Here is a 15,271-nt window from a genome sequence, read left to right as displayed (position 1 = left end):
GGGAATAGTACTCGGTCATGAAAAGGAAGGAAGCCTCGATGCGTGAATGAACCTCGGAGATGCACATGCTGTGCGGTTCCATTCCTCTGAAAAGTCCAGAGGAGGGTGATCGACGGAGGAAGGAAAAGGATGAGGCTGCTCAGGCCTGGGGGTTGCAGCGTGTGGCTACTAGGGTACCAGGCTTCCCTTGGGTTGATGAGAACATTCAAAATTGATCGTGGTGATATTTTTACAATGCTCTGAAAGGACCCAAACCGCCTGAACTGCACCCTTCAAACGAGTGAGGTGCCCGAGATGTGCATTATACCTCATCACAGCTCTCCCTAAGAAATCAATGAAGCACCCGTATACTTCCAGGCTTCCCCAGGAAGTGACAGTAGTTGAAATCTTTCTCAAGTTCCTCACCCCTTGACTTCCTGGTGAACTCACCTGTTGCACCAAACCTGATGCCTGGCAGGCCTGTGTGTGGGCACACACTGGGAAGGTCTCGGACATCGCCAACAAACAAATAGCCCAGTGTGGGGTACATGGAAGATTTTATTTTTTTCCAAAATTTCCAAAAAGAAAAACATGTTTTATTTTACATTGCATGTCTCTGATTATTACCATGGTAGAGAACGGCATCACTCGAGTATTTCCCGGTGTCTGAGAAGCGCCTTCTTGCTTTCCCTGTGAGCTGTTCGTCCCTCTTTGGCCGTCTGGGTGTATGCTTCTTTTGGAGGAATACTCACCCTCCATTAAAGATGCCAAAAGCCTTTTTCCTGGTCTCCTGTGTTTTGGTTTTATGTGTAATCGAAAGGTTTCTGAGTTCTCCTACAGTTACCAGGAGTGTCCTAGAAGGAAATAAGGGCACAGCAGCAGGAGGTGAGCCAGTGGAAGCTGGGACAATGGGGAAGGGGAAACCTGTCTGGGGGAACAGCCAGCTGTGGTCCTGGGGGTCTGTCTAAGGGGCACTGTGAATCTGCATGTACCCACATGTGAGACCCAGGACCCTGGCACAGGTCTCCTTCCTCCAGTTTCCCCGACCATGCTGCTACCCCACTGGGCGGTCTCATGACCCCAGACCTTGGGGAGGATGTCTGATGTTCAGGGGCTGTCCCTGGGCTGGGAGAAGGCCCAGAGTTGGAGGAACCCACTATAACTGACCCTAAGAACAGAGTAGTACTTAAAATATAACCTACAAGGAATTGTACTAGCCGTCAAGCACGTTTAGATATGGGGTTAAGAAAGACACGTACTGGCAAAAGGCCTCTGGGGGAGAGAGGATGATATGCGTCCTTGGAGCCTAGCAGCTGGGGATGCCCGGCCTGCTCAGGGCGGGACACCACCTGCTTCATTTTCCCAGTATCTCTCCTTCCCCGGAGAGCACCTGTGGCTAACTAGATGAGCTCTTTGAATGTGCTGCTCAACTATTAACTTTATTCTACTTGACCAGACATGTCCTGCTTTTCTTCTTGCTTATCTGTAAGACTTATAATCAGTGTATCACTCCTATTCCTTCTTGTTTATCTACAAGGCATATGATTAATGTGCAGTCTTCTTTAGCTCCTTTGCTGATTACTGTCCATATCTAATAACTACAGGACTGAGGGGTGGTTCGGGGCGACAGACTTTTCTCCTGTCTTCCCCGGCTCCCTCTCTCTTGCCTCGTTCTTCTCCCATGGGCCGTCAGGAAGCCGCACCCACCATTCTCCAATCACCCCCTTGGGACCGGCTTCCTGCTAGCAACCTTCACAAGAGCATCTGTTGTTTTTCTGGCTATATGGTTAGTATCTTATCACCGTAATGACATTGGAATCCATGACAGGTAAACCACCAGGACTCAGGCCACAGAGATCCTGGATGCGTCCCTTCCCAGGCTGCCTTAGTGGGGCTTAGGGCCAGGGCTCTCCAGGGCCAGACTGGAGAGAGCACCGGTCTGAACTCCACGCCGTCCCCATCGGTCTGCATCAGTGGGCTGTTACCGAAGTCAGAGCTCGTGGTCACTCCCTAGCCAGTCCAGTCTGGCGCCGGCAGCTGGAGGGACCGGAGGGTAGGCTGGCCCTCTTTTGGGATTCCAGGATTGGGAGCAGGTGGCCTCTAGCTGTGGTCCTAGCTCAAAGCCCTCCCAGGTTCCCGAGCAACGATGTGCCCAGGGCCGGCCTTTGCTCACGCTCTTCAGTTTCCCTGCTAACAGCCCACACCTCTACATCCTCATTTTTAATTTAAAATACTCTGCTTAGTAACCTACTTTTTTGAAGGTAACTGGATTCCTGGAAACCAAAATTCCTGACCCTTCCGCCCCACCCAGGTCCCCGTGGGCAGGGCTAGGAGGCCACTTAGTCAGGCCTTATCAGTCCTGCCACTTGTTCTAGGCCCAGGAGAGCGGCCACTGCCTGTCAGAGGGCCAGGCGGGGCTCACGTTCCCTATCTTGGACCCACCTTGACCTCTCCACCTTCTCAGCTGCAGTGTTGCTGCCCGGAAGGAATCACCCACTCACCACAGTGCTGCAGTCGTCTCGAATTTGCGAGGCAATGTCCTGCGTTCCTGCAGTGATAGATTATCCCTCCCAGCAGTGAGGTGGGGGCTGTTGGAACAGAGGAAACAGGAAAGCATGTGGAACTGCGCTTTCCAAGGCTAACCAGACTGGCCAGGGCCACCCAGGAGCTGCTCTCAGGGGAGGGTCTGTGGCCCCTCAGGGCCTTCTGCTGAGTCTTCAGGGTCCCTCTGAGCTCAGCCCCAACGACACAAGCTCTGTGTGAGCCCTGGGCTTGGATCTCAGCTGCATCCAGCAGGTCAGGGTCCCAAAGCACGGCCCGGACTCAGGCTCCTTGTGTCATGGGGGAAGCCCCAGCCCAGAGACAGAAGAGACTTGCCTGAGCCCCCGAAGAGCCAGCAATCGGCCTCACACCAAACCCAGGTCTCCTCACCCATGGGGCTGCTTCCTTCCTTCACGGAAACTGTGAACACTTCCTAACCCTCTGGAGCCTTGATTTCCTCCTCTTTTTTTTTTTTTTTTTAAAGATTTTATTTATTTATTTGACAGACAGAGATCACAAGTAGGCGGAGAGGCAGGCAGAGAGAGAGATGGGGAAGCAGGCTCCCCACAGAACTGAGAGCCCCAAGTGGGGCTGGATCCCAGGACCCCAGGATCATGACCTGAGCCAAAGGCAGAGGCTTAACCCACTGAGCCACCCAGGCGCCCCTCGATTTCCTCATCTTAAAGCACATAACAACAATGGGAAAAACCTCTCCCGTGGAGAGCTGTGAGGATCAAACACCCAGCTTGGAGAGTGTCGGGCGCTGTACCCGTGACAGATGTCCACTAGACCCCGCACAGCTCGCCTCCCCTCACACACAACACCAGCCCCAGCCCCAGTTGAACAGTTGTCACACTCGAAAGACCAGACACTGAAGTTCTTAGAGAGCTAACATGGACAGATTCCATGTCACCTCAGGATTCAGCATCACACTAATTTCACTTTTCAGAAAATTAAGGCAAAGCGGCACCCAGGGGGCTCAGTCGTTAAGCATCTGCCTTCCGGTCAGGTCATGATCCCGGGGTCCTGGGATCAAGCTCCACATCAGGCTCCCTGCTCGCGGGAAGCCTGCTTCTCCCTCTCCCACTCCCCCTGCTTGTGTTCCCTCTTTCACTGTGTCTCTCTCTGTGTGAAATAAATAAATAAAATCTTTAAAAAAAAAAATGAAAGAAAGAAAATTGAGGTAAAATTCGCACAATGCAAAGTTAATCATTTGAAAGTGAACAATTCAGCAGCATTTTGTATAATTCTGTATATTCACGAAGTGTGCAAGAGTCCTCACTGTCTAGTTCCAGAGTTATTTCCATCATATCCAAAGGAAACTCAGGACCCTCAACGCAATCGCTCCCACACCCCAGCCCCCGGAGCCCACTCATCTGCTTTCCTTCTGCACACATCACACAAACAGACTCAGACACTGTGGTCTTTGGCATCTGACCACCGTCCCGTAGTGTAACACTCTCAAGGTTCATGCACGCCGTGCTGGGCGCCAGGGCACATACAGCTGAACACTGTCTCACTGAATGGAAACACCATGATTTGTTCATTCACTCATCCACTGACGGACATTCAGCATTCGTAAACAGAAGGCGCAACCTTTTAATGTTTTTTTTTTAAAGGAAAGTATTTTTTTTTTAAGATTTTTATTTATTTATTTGACAGACAGAGATCACAAGTAGGCAGAGAGAGAGGAGGAAGCAGGCTCCCTGCTGAGCAGAGAGCCCGACGCGGGGCTTGATCCCAGGACCCTGGGATCATGACCCGAGCCGAAGGCAGAGGCTTTAACCCACTGAGCCACCCAGGCGCCCCCTTTTAATGTTTTTTAATTTTTATTTATTTGTTTTTTTTTAGATTTTTTTAAAGATTTTATTTATTTATTTGACAGAGAGAGATCACGAGCAGGCAGAGAGGCAGGCAGAGAGAGAGGGAGAAGCAGGCTCCCCCACCAAGCAGGGAGCCTGTTGTGGGGCTCGATCCCAGGACCCCAGGATCATGACCTGACCGGAAGGCAGACCCTTAACAACTGAGCCATCCAGGCACCCCAACATCTTTAAATTGTTTAAATAAATATTTAAATAAAATTTTATAAATATTATATTTATTTAAATAAATATTTAAGATAATTGAATTTGACACTAAAATGACAAACTTCTGTTTAACCAAAAAGAGTATTAAGAGAGTGGAGTCGGGGTGCCTGGGTGGCTCAGTGGGTTGAGCCGCTGCCTTCGGCTCAGGTCATGATCTCAGGGTCCTGGGATCGAGTCCCGCATCGGGCTCTCTGCTGGGCAGGGAGCCTGCTTCCTCCTCTCTCTCTCTGCCTGCCTCTCTGCCTACTTGTAATCTCTCTCTGTCAAATAAATAAATAAATCTTTAAAAAAAAAAAAAAAAGAGAGAGTGGAGTTAGGGGCGCCTGGGTGGCTCAGTCAGTTGAGCGTCTGCCTTTGGCTCAGGCCGTGATCCCGGGGCCCTGGGATGAGTCTGACTTTGGGCTCCCTGCTCAGAGCCAGTCCCTTTCCCTCTCCCTCTGCCCCTCCTCCACCCCACATTCCCAGGCTCCTGCTTGCTCTCTCATTTGCTCTCTCTCTCAAATAAATAAATAAAATCTTTATTTTATTTGGTGGCCTGTTGGCCTGTACTGCATTTCACAAGGAAAAGAAGTAAAAAACTAAAAATAAAAAATAATAATGGGATGTTTGCCCACCACAATGGTTTGTGGGGGTTGGAACTTTCCGGAACAAAGAGGCCTCTAGGGCCTCCCTCTCCTTGTGGAGGTCAAGGATGGGATGGAGTTTCTGCCTGGAGGGGGAGGACACCCTGGAGGTCTGATGGGGGTGAGGCAGTTTCCTGGGAGCACCATCCCAGAATCCGGTCATTCCCTTCTGTTAGGAGACAGGGCAGCCCTGCGGTGTGTTCTGGCCACCAGTTCCCCAGATGCCATAGCGGGGGGATTCCCCCAGGTACATCCCTCCCTGAGACTTCTCTGGGCCTCCAGACTCCCCGCCTCTGCCTGACCTTCCCTCTGACCCTCTGTCTCTTCTATCTTACTCACTCATTCTGTTTTCTTGGCCAGCCTGTCTGCTTATCTATGTCTCTCTCCCTGCCTCTCCCTGCCTGTGTCCCTTCTAGGAGCAGAAGCCATGGGCACAGCCACCACCCTCCCTGTAGGCCCATAGGCCTGAGGTGGTCCTAGAGTTTTCTCCTGAACCCAGCAACAGCAAGAGTAGGCCGAGGAGGGCCGGGCCCATCGCCATCTGGAGTGTACCCCCAGGGGCCGCACAGACATCCTGGGACTGTCAGCAAACAATCATAAAGCCGGGGGAAGGGAGTACAGCCCTAGCAGAGGTGAGCCCCGTCTCACAGGGAGAGGAGGCAACTGTGAGATGTAAGCAAGACAGCAGGATGGAGAAGGACCCAGGCAGTGCTGGAAGGGGCTTCTGGGAAGGAGACCTCCACCTCTGGGACCCACTCGGGTATGGCCCGCAGGGACAGAGGTGAGACCTTGTCTGCCGAGCTGAGAGGAGGCATCCGTCGGGCTCCCCCGCCCCACGACCTCACCAGCTCCCATCTCAGGCACAGAGGAAGGGAGCACCACAACGCACAGGTGTCTGACACTAGCTGACGTTTCAGAGGCTTGTCTAGGCCAAACCATCTCTCAGAACAGTTCCGCAAAACACCCGTGATCAAAACGCCCCGCAGAGGAAATGCTGGCTTTGGAGGCTAAAAACGTCCAGCAGGACTTTGTGCACATGGCTCTTGGGCTGCCTCTGAAATTCCCATGGAAAGGCGAGGGGACTAGAGTGACCAGAACGGTTTCAGAGCTGCAGAGTCAGGTGGGAAGAGGAACATCACACGAGCTCTGCACAGCTGTGCTGGCACCTCACACCTTCCCTCCTTTACAGGGCTCTAGGCGTCACTCCAGGGGCGGCTGGGGGCTCCGGCACTGGGCGACTGACTCTTGATTTCCGCTCAGGTCCTGATCTCAGGGCTGTCGATTGAGTCCCTAGATGGGCCCCACACGCAGTATGCAGTGTGCTCGTCCCTCTGCTTGCCCCTCTCCCTCCCCCTCTCCCTCCTCCAACCCCGTTCACATATGTGTGCACCCTCTCTCTCTCTAAAATAAATATATAAAATCTTTTTAAAAATAAAGTATGCGTTCCAAGTCTTTGACCACACTCTGTCAGCAGTCCTTTCTACATTGCGGGTGGGAGCGGGTCGTGGCTGCCACAGACACGGGGCGGCTCATTTTTCTCACCACCAGAAACTGCATGTCCCAGCCCAAGGTGGTGTGTGCTGACCTGATCCCGGCTTCCCCCGTCCTGTGATTCTGGAATGAAGTGGGGGGGGGAGGGGGCGGGTCAGAGCTGGGCTACAAACACAAGCCGAGACTCCTGGGCTAGCTGGGCCCCTATGTCTCAGGGACACTGGTCAGGCTGTGGCCAACACCCCCTCCAAGGCCCCGGGTAGGTGTGGGTAGGTGGAGTGAGAGCCCCTCACCCCTCCAAGGCCACCAGGCCCTGACCACCCACCCTCGCTGGGTCTGATAAGAGACCCCACCCCCACAGCCCTGTCCCCTCTCCAGACCAACGGCCACAGCCTGGCCCCCACCCAGCCTCCCTGTGTATAAAGGGATCCTGGGGGGTGACCCCACAGAGGCTAGTCCTGAGCACGCCCAGCTCCGCTACCACCATGTCTCTGACCAAAGCCGAGAGGACCGTCATCCTGTCCATGTGGGACAAGATCTCCACCCAGGCCGAAGCCATTGGCACCCAGGCCCTGGAGAGGTGAGGGGGCGCCCCGTGGGCTGGCACAGAGCCAGGTAGGGCACAGTGTGGGGTTGGGGAGGACAGGGCCCAGCACGGAGGGACCAGGGAGGAGGGGGACGACACTCAGGGAGCAGGAAGAGGAGGTGGACAGAGAGGGCGTGTGGCTGTGAGACTGTCTTTTGTGCTGGGCCCAGCGCCCAGGTGTCCACAAACATGGCTGGAAGGAATCAGTGAAGCAATGAACGGGTTGCCCAGCGAGGGGATGGTGAGGGCGGGATTCCACCGCGCCCTGTCTGCGCCTGGGGTAAGAGGGGAAGCGGCAATGGGGATCCCGTCCTTGTGTAAAATTACAACATCGTATTCAACGGGAGTGGTTTGCCTTAGTGTTTATGTCTTCAAATGTTGCCTTCAAGTATGACTTCTCCAGGCCGCTGGCCTTTTCAACGCTGGGTAAGTTTTGCGCCCGAGGCGCACTCGCGCGCTGGCCTCACCAGGTGTGCCTGTCGCCCCCGCCCGCAGGCTCTTCGCCAGCTACCCCCAGACCAAGACCTACTTCCCGCACTTCGACCTGCACCCAGGCTCGGCGCACCTGCGCGTGCATGGCGCCAAGGTGGTGGCCGCGCTGGGCGAGGCGGTCAAGAGCATCGACAACATCGGGGGCGCCCTCGCCAAACTGAGCGAGCTGCACGCCTACATTCTGCGCGTGGACCCGGTCAACTTCAAGGTGGGCGCGTGGCTGGGGTTCCCTGGGGGGGGGGGGGGACAAGGGGCGCGGGCAGCCGCGGGGTGTGGGCTGCAGGAGCTCTGTTCCCCGCGCCCCACCGCACCCGCGCCCGCACCGGCGCTCACGGGGCCGCGCTCCCGCCCCTCAGCTCCTGTCGCACTGTCTGCTGGTCACCGTGGCCTCGCACTTCCCCGCCGACTTCACCGCGGACGCCCACACCGCCTGGGACAAGTTCCTGTCCATCGTGTCGTGTGTCCTAACCGAGAAGTACCGCTGAGCGCAGCTGCCCGACCGAGGGCGGGCTGGGGCCCCTCCACGCTCCCACTCTGGGCCCTTCCCTAACCCTCCAGCCTGCCACCGACAGCCAATAAACGAATGCACGTCCGCTTGCCTCTGTAGTCACTGGGGCCGTCAGGGGGGCGGCAGAGGTGGAGGGGGCTGCACGGAGTCACCAGGAGGGCTGCGCGCATCCTTCGCAGCGACCTGGGTCTCTCAGAGCGCACAGCGCAGCTGCGGAGGCTGGGCGCGTGGGTCGGGGGCACTGGGGATCCCACCGGGTGGCAGAAAGGGCGCCTCTTGGCCTTTACTTCCGAGGTCAGCGCTGGAGCCCACGTGGCCCCGCGGCCCTCCCGGGGCCCACTATGCTACTTACTCTCTTCCTCTGGAGTTCGTTCTACTCCCTGGTTGATGCTGGGTCACAGCAAGAAGAGCGAAACGAGTGTGCCCCGTCCCTCCTTCATTCTTCCATTCTTCTGCTGCAGAACGTTTGTTGGTAGTCAGCCGCCAAGTATTTTTCTGGCTCTAATACAACAGCTAGAATAAAAATAAATAAAAATTTGGGGCACCTGGGTGGCTCCCTGGGTTAAAGCCTCTGCCTTCCGCCCAGGTCATGATCTCAGGGTCCTGGGATGGAGCCCCGCATTGGGCTCTCTGCTCAGCAGGGAGCCTGCTTCCTCCTCTCTCTCTGCCTACTTGTGATCTCTGTCTGTCAAATAAATAAGTAAAATATTTTAATAAATAAAAATTTAAAAAGAAAAAACAGCTAAAATAAGCAAAGTCCCTGCCCCCTGGGGCTGAGTGTGGAGTGGGGAATGCACATCAGTCTACAGTCAGGTCACAGTTCATAGGAAAAAAGGCAAAGAGCTCAATTTTGCTCAAAATTAGAAAAAGGCAAACTAACACCACTAAAAATGAAACCTCACTCAAACCACTTCTCAGCTACCTGAGGGACAAAAGTCCAAGACTTTGACCATACTCTGCCAGTGGTCCCTTCCACAGTGCAGACACGGGGGCAGCTCAGTTTCCTGACCACCCGGAACTGCCGTCCATCTTCAGGCACTGAGTGGATAAACCATGAAAAGCCACAGAAACCTGTCACCTGACAAGGAATGAGGTTTCTGATAGTGGCTGTGAAGTGACGTCCAGCATTTATCAAATAAAAGGAAAGAAAAAAGGAAAAAAGGAGGGTGGTGTATGTATAACACAGTACCTTTTCTGTAAGAAGCGGGGCGGGGGCGCACCTGGCTGGCTCAGGCAGTGGAGCATGTGACTCTGATCTCTGGGCAGGGAGTTCAAGTCCCATACTGGACGCAGAGTTTACTAAAAAGAAAAGGAAAAAAGTGACAGGAGATACAAATGTGTGTGTGCTGTGCATGTGCATTTTGGCATGTGGGTATGACCGTTCATAGCCCTGGGTACGTGCACTGGTGAGTGTTCATTAGTTTGTGTTTCCTTATTATTTTTTTTTTTTAAGAAAAACTATGCCCCACATGGGACTTGAACCCAGGACTCTGAGATGGAGAGTCACGTTCTCTATGGACAGAGCCAGCCAGGCACCCCATGGGATTGCTTATTCTTGAAAAAAAAAAAAAAAAAAAAAAATTTTGCAAGGATAAACTGGAAATGTTTACAAATAATAATATGGGTGGGATGAAAATGAGAGCTGGAGGGCGCTTCCCCCAATCTAGCTTTCTCCATGATTTCAAACTTTTGCTCGCTCGTGTAAATCCTTGTTTTAAGACTTTATTTATTTATTTATTTTAAATTTCAAAGGGCAGCCGGGTGGCTCAGTCGGTCAGGTCATCCTCTCAGGGTCATGAGATCAAGCCCTGTTCAATGTGGAGCCTGTTGGAGATTCTCTCCCTCTCCTTGTCCCTCCCCCTCTCCTCCTCCTTTCTCTCTCTCTCAAAATAAACAATAGATAAAATCTTTTTTAAAAAATTAAAAATAGGGGGCGCCTGGGTGGTTTGGTGGGTTGAGCCTCTGCCTTCAGCTCAGGTCATGATCTCAGGGTCCTGAGATGGAGCCCCGCATCGGGTTCTCTGCTCAGCGGGGAGCCTGCTTCCTCCTCTCTCTCTGCCTGCCTCTCTGCCTGTTTGTGATCTCTGTCTGTCAAATAAATAAATAAGATTTTTTTTAAAAAAATTAAAAACAGGAGTGCCTGGGTGGCTCAGTCATTAAGCCTCTGCCTTCGGCCCAGGCCCAGGGTCCTGGGATCAAGTCCCACATCAGGCTCTCTGCTCAGTGGGGTATCTGCTTCTCCCTCTCCTGTCTCTCTCTCTCTCTTTCTCTGTCAAATAAATAAATAAAACATTTAAAAAAAAAAAAAAGACAAAGATGGAGAAATAAGGGTGACTGGTAGTGAGCACAGGGTTTATTTGGGGGGGATGAAAATATTCTAAAATTGATTGCAGTGATAACTGCACAGTTCCATAAATATAAGAACCGTTGAGGGGTGCCTGGGTGGCTCAGTGGGTAAAGCCGCTGCCTTCGGCTCAGGTCATGATCTCAGGGTCTTGGGATTGAGTCCCGCATCGGGCTCTCTGCTCAGCGGGGAGCCTGCTTCCTCCTCTCTCTCTCTCTCTCTGCCTCTCTGCCGACTTGTGATCTCTCTTTGTCAAATAAATAAATAAAATCTTTAAAAAAATATATAAGAACCATTGAACTGTCCACCTGGAGTGGGTGAACCGTATGGCTTGTGAATTACAGCTCAATGAGTCTGTAAAATCAAATGATAACAAGACAAAACACTCTCAGATACGCTTCACCAAGACTCCCTAATCGTTAGCATTCCCCACAGCTGGCTTCACTCGCTTTCTTTCTGAGCCAGTTGATACAGACATGGTTCCCCTTAATACCCTTAATATCCCTAAACATTTGGTGAGTTTTCTGAGGTCAGCAAGAGCACCGGATAGCAGAGCCAGAGAAGAACCACCCAAATTAGGAGACTAACACTGATCCGAACCCATTAACCCAGAGACCTCATCCACACGTGTCCGTTTCCCCGTCTGGAATCAGCAATGTCCTTTCCCCATCTGGAATCAAACCTTGCCTTTAACTAACTGGAATTTCAGTAAAGATTAAAAGAGAACAAAACATTAACAGTCTCCTTTGGTCTGCTCTTCAGTCTTTCCTTGCATGACCATAATTTTGAAGAGCACTTGCCAGTCACTTTCATCATGATGAGACTTAGGTGATTCATTTCTGGCAAGAAAACTGCAGAAGCGAAGCCGTGTCCCCCTCGAGGCATCCCCTATGCTCGTAACATTGATTTGTCCTTTACTGGTGATGTTCCCCTTGATCACCTAGTTGAAACGGGGTCTGCCAATGTTCTCCATGACAAAGCAAATCCGTATTTTATGTTTTCTAATGGATAACAATTTTTTTTTAAGATTTTATTTATTTATTTGACAGACGGAGATCACAAGCAGGCAGAGAGGCAGGTAGAGAGAGAGGAGGAAGCTCGCTCCCCGCTAAGCAAAGAGCCGGATGCGGGGCTTGATCCCAGGACCCTGAGATCATGACTTGAGCCGAAGACAGAGGCTTTAACCCACTGAGCCACCCAGCACCCCCAAATTTTTTACAAAGTGATCTGTTGAGACTATGAAAATACCCTGTTCTTTATACAATTTCGTGCACTGCTCCCAGCAGCCCCTGATAAGCCTTGCCTGTACCAATTGTTGCTGCGAAGGCGATTCTCCATCGTTCCCTCTGCAGTTATCAGTAGGCATTCTACTGTAAAAAAAGCTTTTACTTCCCATTATCTTTTTGAATATTTATCATTTTAACTCATTAATTTCCATTTTATCCAGGGGCTTATGATCTATTACCAATCATTATTTATTTTGATCCCCAAAGTGTCCCAGATTCGGACAAACTGACCCATGTGTCCTGCGATGGGCCCTGGCCACCTTTGGGTATGCTCCTTATTTCTGCCGTAAGACGCTCCAGGAGCACCTTGTGCTTTCCCATCCCCTGCACCAGCCCAACACCAGACTGATATCCGCACGTAGTTTTGTTTCTTCCCACCGGGGAGTGAAATTTGGAAAGCAGGATGTGGGGGCTGGATGGGCTTCCTGCTCCTGGGGTGTCACCTCTTCCGGTCCCCCTCAGTGGAAGGAATTAAGAGATACGTTGATATTTATATACACACACACACACATGAATATCTATCCTCAGTCAGTCCAAGCATGTCAGAAACCATAACCTCACACCAGCATCTCTAGTTACAGTCCAAGACCACATGGATTCTTCCTGTCTTCTCTCTGTCCACGTCCACGCCTCCCTCCCACACTAGTGAGAAACCTGGCTCTGGCTGTAGTCAAAACTGTGACTTATTTGCTCAGTTTCCTGTATGCTACCAATACCCAACTGAGTCAGCGTATACCAAGCAGCACCAGTAGCTGATATCATAATTTTGCAACTACATTACTGATTTTGTAGGATCAAAGCAAATAAGTGAAAATACTATGCCACGGGGAACCACTGTTTTCAGCCTAAGTGAAAATAGGTGCAAATATAAAAACAATGACATTTTTTTTGTTTTAAAACATTTTTTATGGGCGCCTGGGTGGCTCAGTGGGTTAAGCCACTGCCTTCGGCTCAGGTCATGATCTCAGAGTCCTGGGATCGAGTCCCACATCGGGCTCTCTGCTCAGTGGAGAGCCTGCTTCCCTCTCTCTCTCTCTCTGCCTGCCTCTCCATCTACTTGTGATTTCTCTCTGTCAAATAAATAAATAAATAAACATCTTTAAAAAAAAAATAAAAAATAAAATAAAACATTTTTTATGATTGGGGTGCCTGGTCGGCTCAGTCTGTAGAGCATCAAACTCTTCATCTCAAGAGTTCCAGCCCCACAAGTTTACTTGGAAGAAGGGGTAGGGGCCCCTGGGTGGGTCAGTCAGTTAAACATCTGATGCTTCATTTTGGCTCCGGTCATGATCTCAGGGTCCAGGGATCAAGCCCCACGTCCGGCTTCCCGATCAACAGAATCTGCTTGTCTCCTCTTCCCTTTGCCCTACCTCCCCTACTAAAATAACTAAATATACATCTTCTTTTTAAGGTTAAAATGTTTTTTATATGCTTTAAACTTTCTTTACTAAAAACTACATAAAGTCTGAATTGGAAATATTGTAAACTCATGTTTTACATACATATATCATAGTTCTTTTTTTTTTTTAGATTTTATCTTCTTTATTTGACAGAGAGAGACACAGTGAGAGAGGGAACACACGCAGGCTCCCGCTGAGAAGGAAGCCTGATGCGGGTCTCGATCTCAGGACCCTGGGATCATGACCTGAACTGAAGGCAGAGGCTCAACAACTGAGCCACCAAGGCACCCCTGTAGTTCAGGATCATGACCTGAGCCAAAATCAGACACTTCACCAACCAAGCCCTGACTTCTGGCCTTTAGCTCTGACTTCTAGTGTACTGGAAATATACAGATAAAGGATCCATCTAAAAAAAAAAAAAAACCCACTTCAGGCAAACCAGCAGACCAACCCAAAACAGACCGTGTTCTACGAGACACCTTGCCTGGACTGTTCGAAAATTCACTGATTTGGAGAAAAGGTAGGGTGAGAGGCAGAGTGCGGGACATGCTGGGCCTCTGAGCTAGAGAGCTGGGCCTGGTGTTTAACAATCAGGGCCCAAGGAAGCGGGGCTTTGCCTTCGATGGGATGCTGCCGAGAAGTGGGAGTAGCCCTATGATCCCGTAGCTTGAAACTCCTTACCTAGAAGCCTTCTCTGCCAGGACAGGGATGCTGAGCTCCCCTGCAGTTCCTCCATGCTCACCTGGGGCTTTGGTTGTCGCTGTCACAGGAGGCTGTGGGGCGGCAGCCCAGGGTCAGGGTGGTAGCTGCTGTGCTTGCCTGTTGCGCTCTCTCTGCATTGTAGGGCTTCCGCTCTAGAGCAGAGGCTCTGGCCAGCAGGGGTTTCTGTCCATGGGTCCCGTGCTGTGCCCCCAGCTGTTAGAGCCGGCCTGGCTCAGGGCAGGGTCAGATGCCACCTGGAAAGATCCCATGGAGCTTCTGGGGGCTTTCGGGAACCTGCCGGAGATGGTTCTGGCTCCTTGCCTGGCGTTAGGGTCTGAGGGTTCTCTTCTCAGGGCCACAGAGAAACTCTGTTCTGAGGGGCGGCGCCCAAGGTGGGACCCCCTTCTCCAGGGTGGACATGGACCCAGAAGGACTCCTGCCCAACCACGGGCGTAGGGCACACGGAGTGGTCCCACGTACCTGGCTGTCCAGGAGCTGCCTGCCAGGAGCGGGCCTTTGGCAAACAGAGGCCTGAGACTGAGTCTCCTATGGGTTTTGTGACTGTGCCCAGCCTCTCCTCTGCTCTGGACCTCAGTTTCCATTGGACCCCACATGATCCCAGGGATCCTTTCCACCACAAACAACCAGTGCCTGTTTGTTCCGGTGGCTCTGGAGACTTGAATGTGTGGGCAGCCCCATGAGGGCAGGCAGGAGCCCAGGCCTGCACACCGTGACACCCCCCTCCAACAGTCCTCTCTACAGCCTCCATTTGGCCTGGAGATCCCTCGTGGGAGGGATTTCCAGGGGAAGGGTCGGCAGTCTCCTGTGGGTCGTCTCCCTAGCTCGGGGCCTGAGCGCGGTCCTCATCCTCTGTAAGACGCAGAAAGCATTTCTGCTGGACTTCAGCCGTGCGCACCGGGACAATGACAACACCCGGCCAGCAAGGGCCCCCACGGTGAGCCTCCAATGCCTACTTGTGGTTTCAGACTTAGCTTCTCGGATGGCCGGCTCCAGCGGGCCCCATGGGCCAGTTGTGACGGGTATGCACGCGCTGGACCGCAGGACATGAAGACGCGTTACCAGGGTCATTCAGCTGAAGGAAGAAAACACAAGCATGTGAGTGTGCCTGGTGAGGAGGAAGTAATGTCCATTCACCTTCTAGTCTGCAAACTCCCTCAAGGGGTCTCAAGGACCATGCATCGTCTCTATGAACAGAAAAGGCAGCTTTTAGG

General features: G+C 52.1%; 1 protein-coding gene across 1 annotated transcript; it reads left to right on the top strand.

Annotated features, from left to right (window-relative positions):
- The first annotated feature begins 7,083 nt into the window (after positions 1-7,083).
- On the top strand, positions 7,084-8,370 carry LOC131819523 (hemoglobin subunit zeta). Its single transcript, XM_059154697.1, has 3 exons — positions 7,084-7,301; positions 7,803-8,007; positions 8,156-8,370. Exons 1-3 carry the CDS (start codon positions 7,207-7,209, stop codon positions 8,282-8,284), a joined length of 429 nt encoding a protein of 142 aa, XP_059010680.1. The 5' UTR covers positions 7,084-7,206; the 3' UTR covers positions 8,285-8,370.
- Positions 8,371-15,271: the final 6,901 nt, after the last annotated feature.

The sequence above is a fragment of the Mustela lutreola genome, chromosome 17, assembly GCF_030435805.1.
Source record: "Mustela lutreola isolate mMusLut2 chromosome 17, mMusLut2.pri, whole genome shotgun sequence".
Taxonomy (NCBI): Eukaryota; Metazoa; Chordata; class Mammalia; order Carnivora; family Mustelidae; genus Mustela; species Mustela lutreola.
This window is presented reverse-complemented; position numbering and strand designations above follow the sequence as displayed.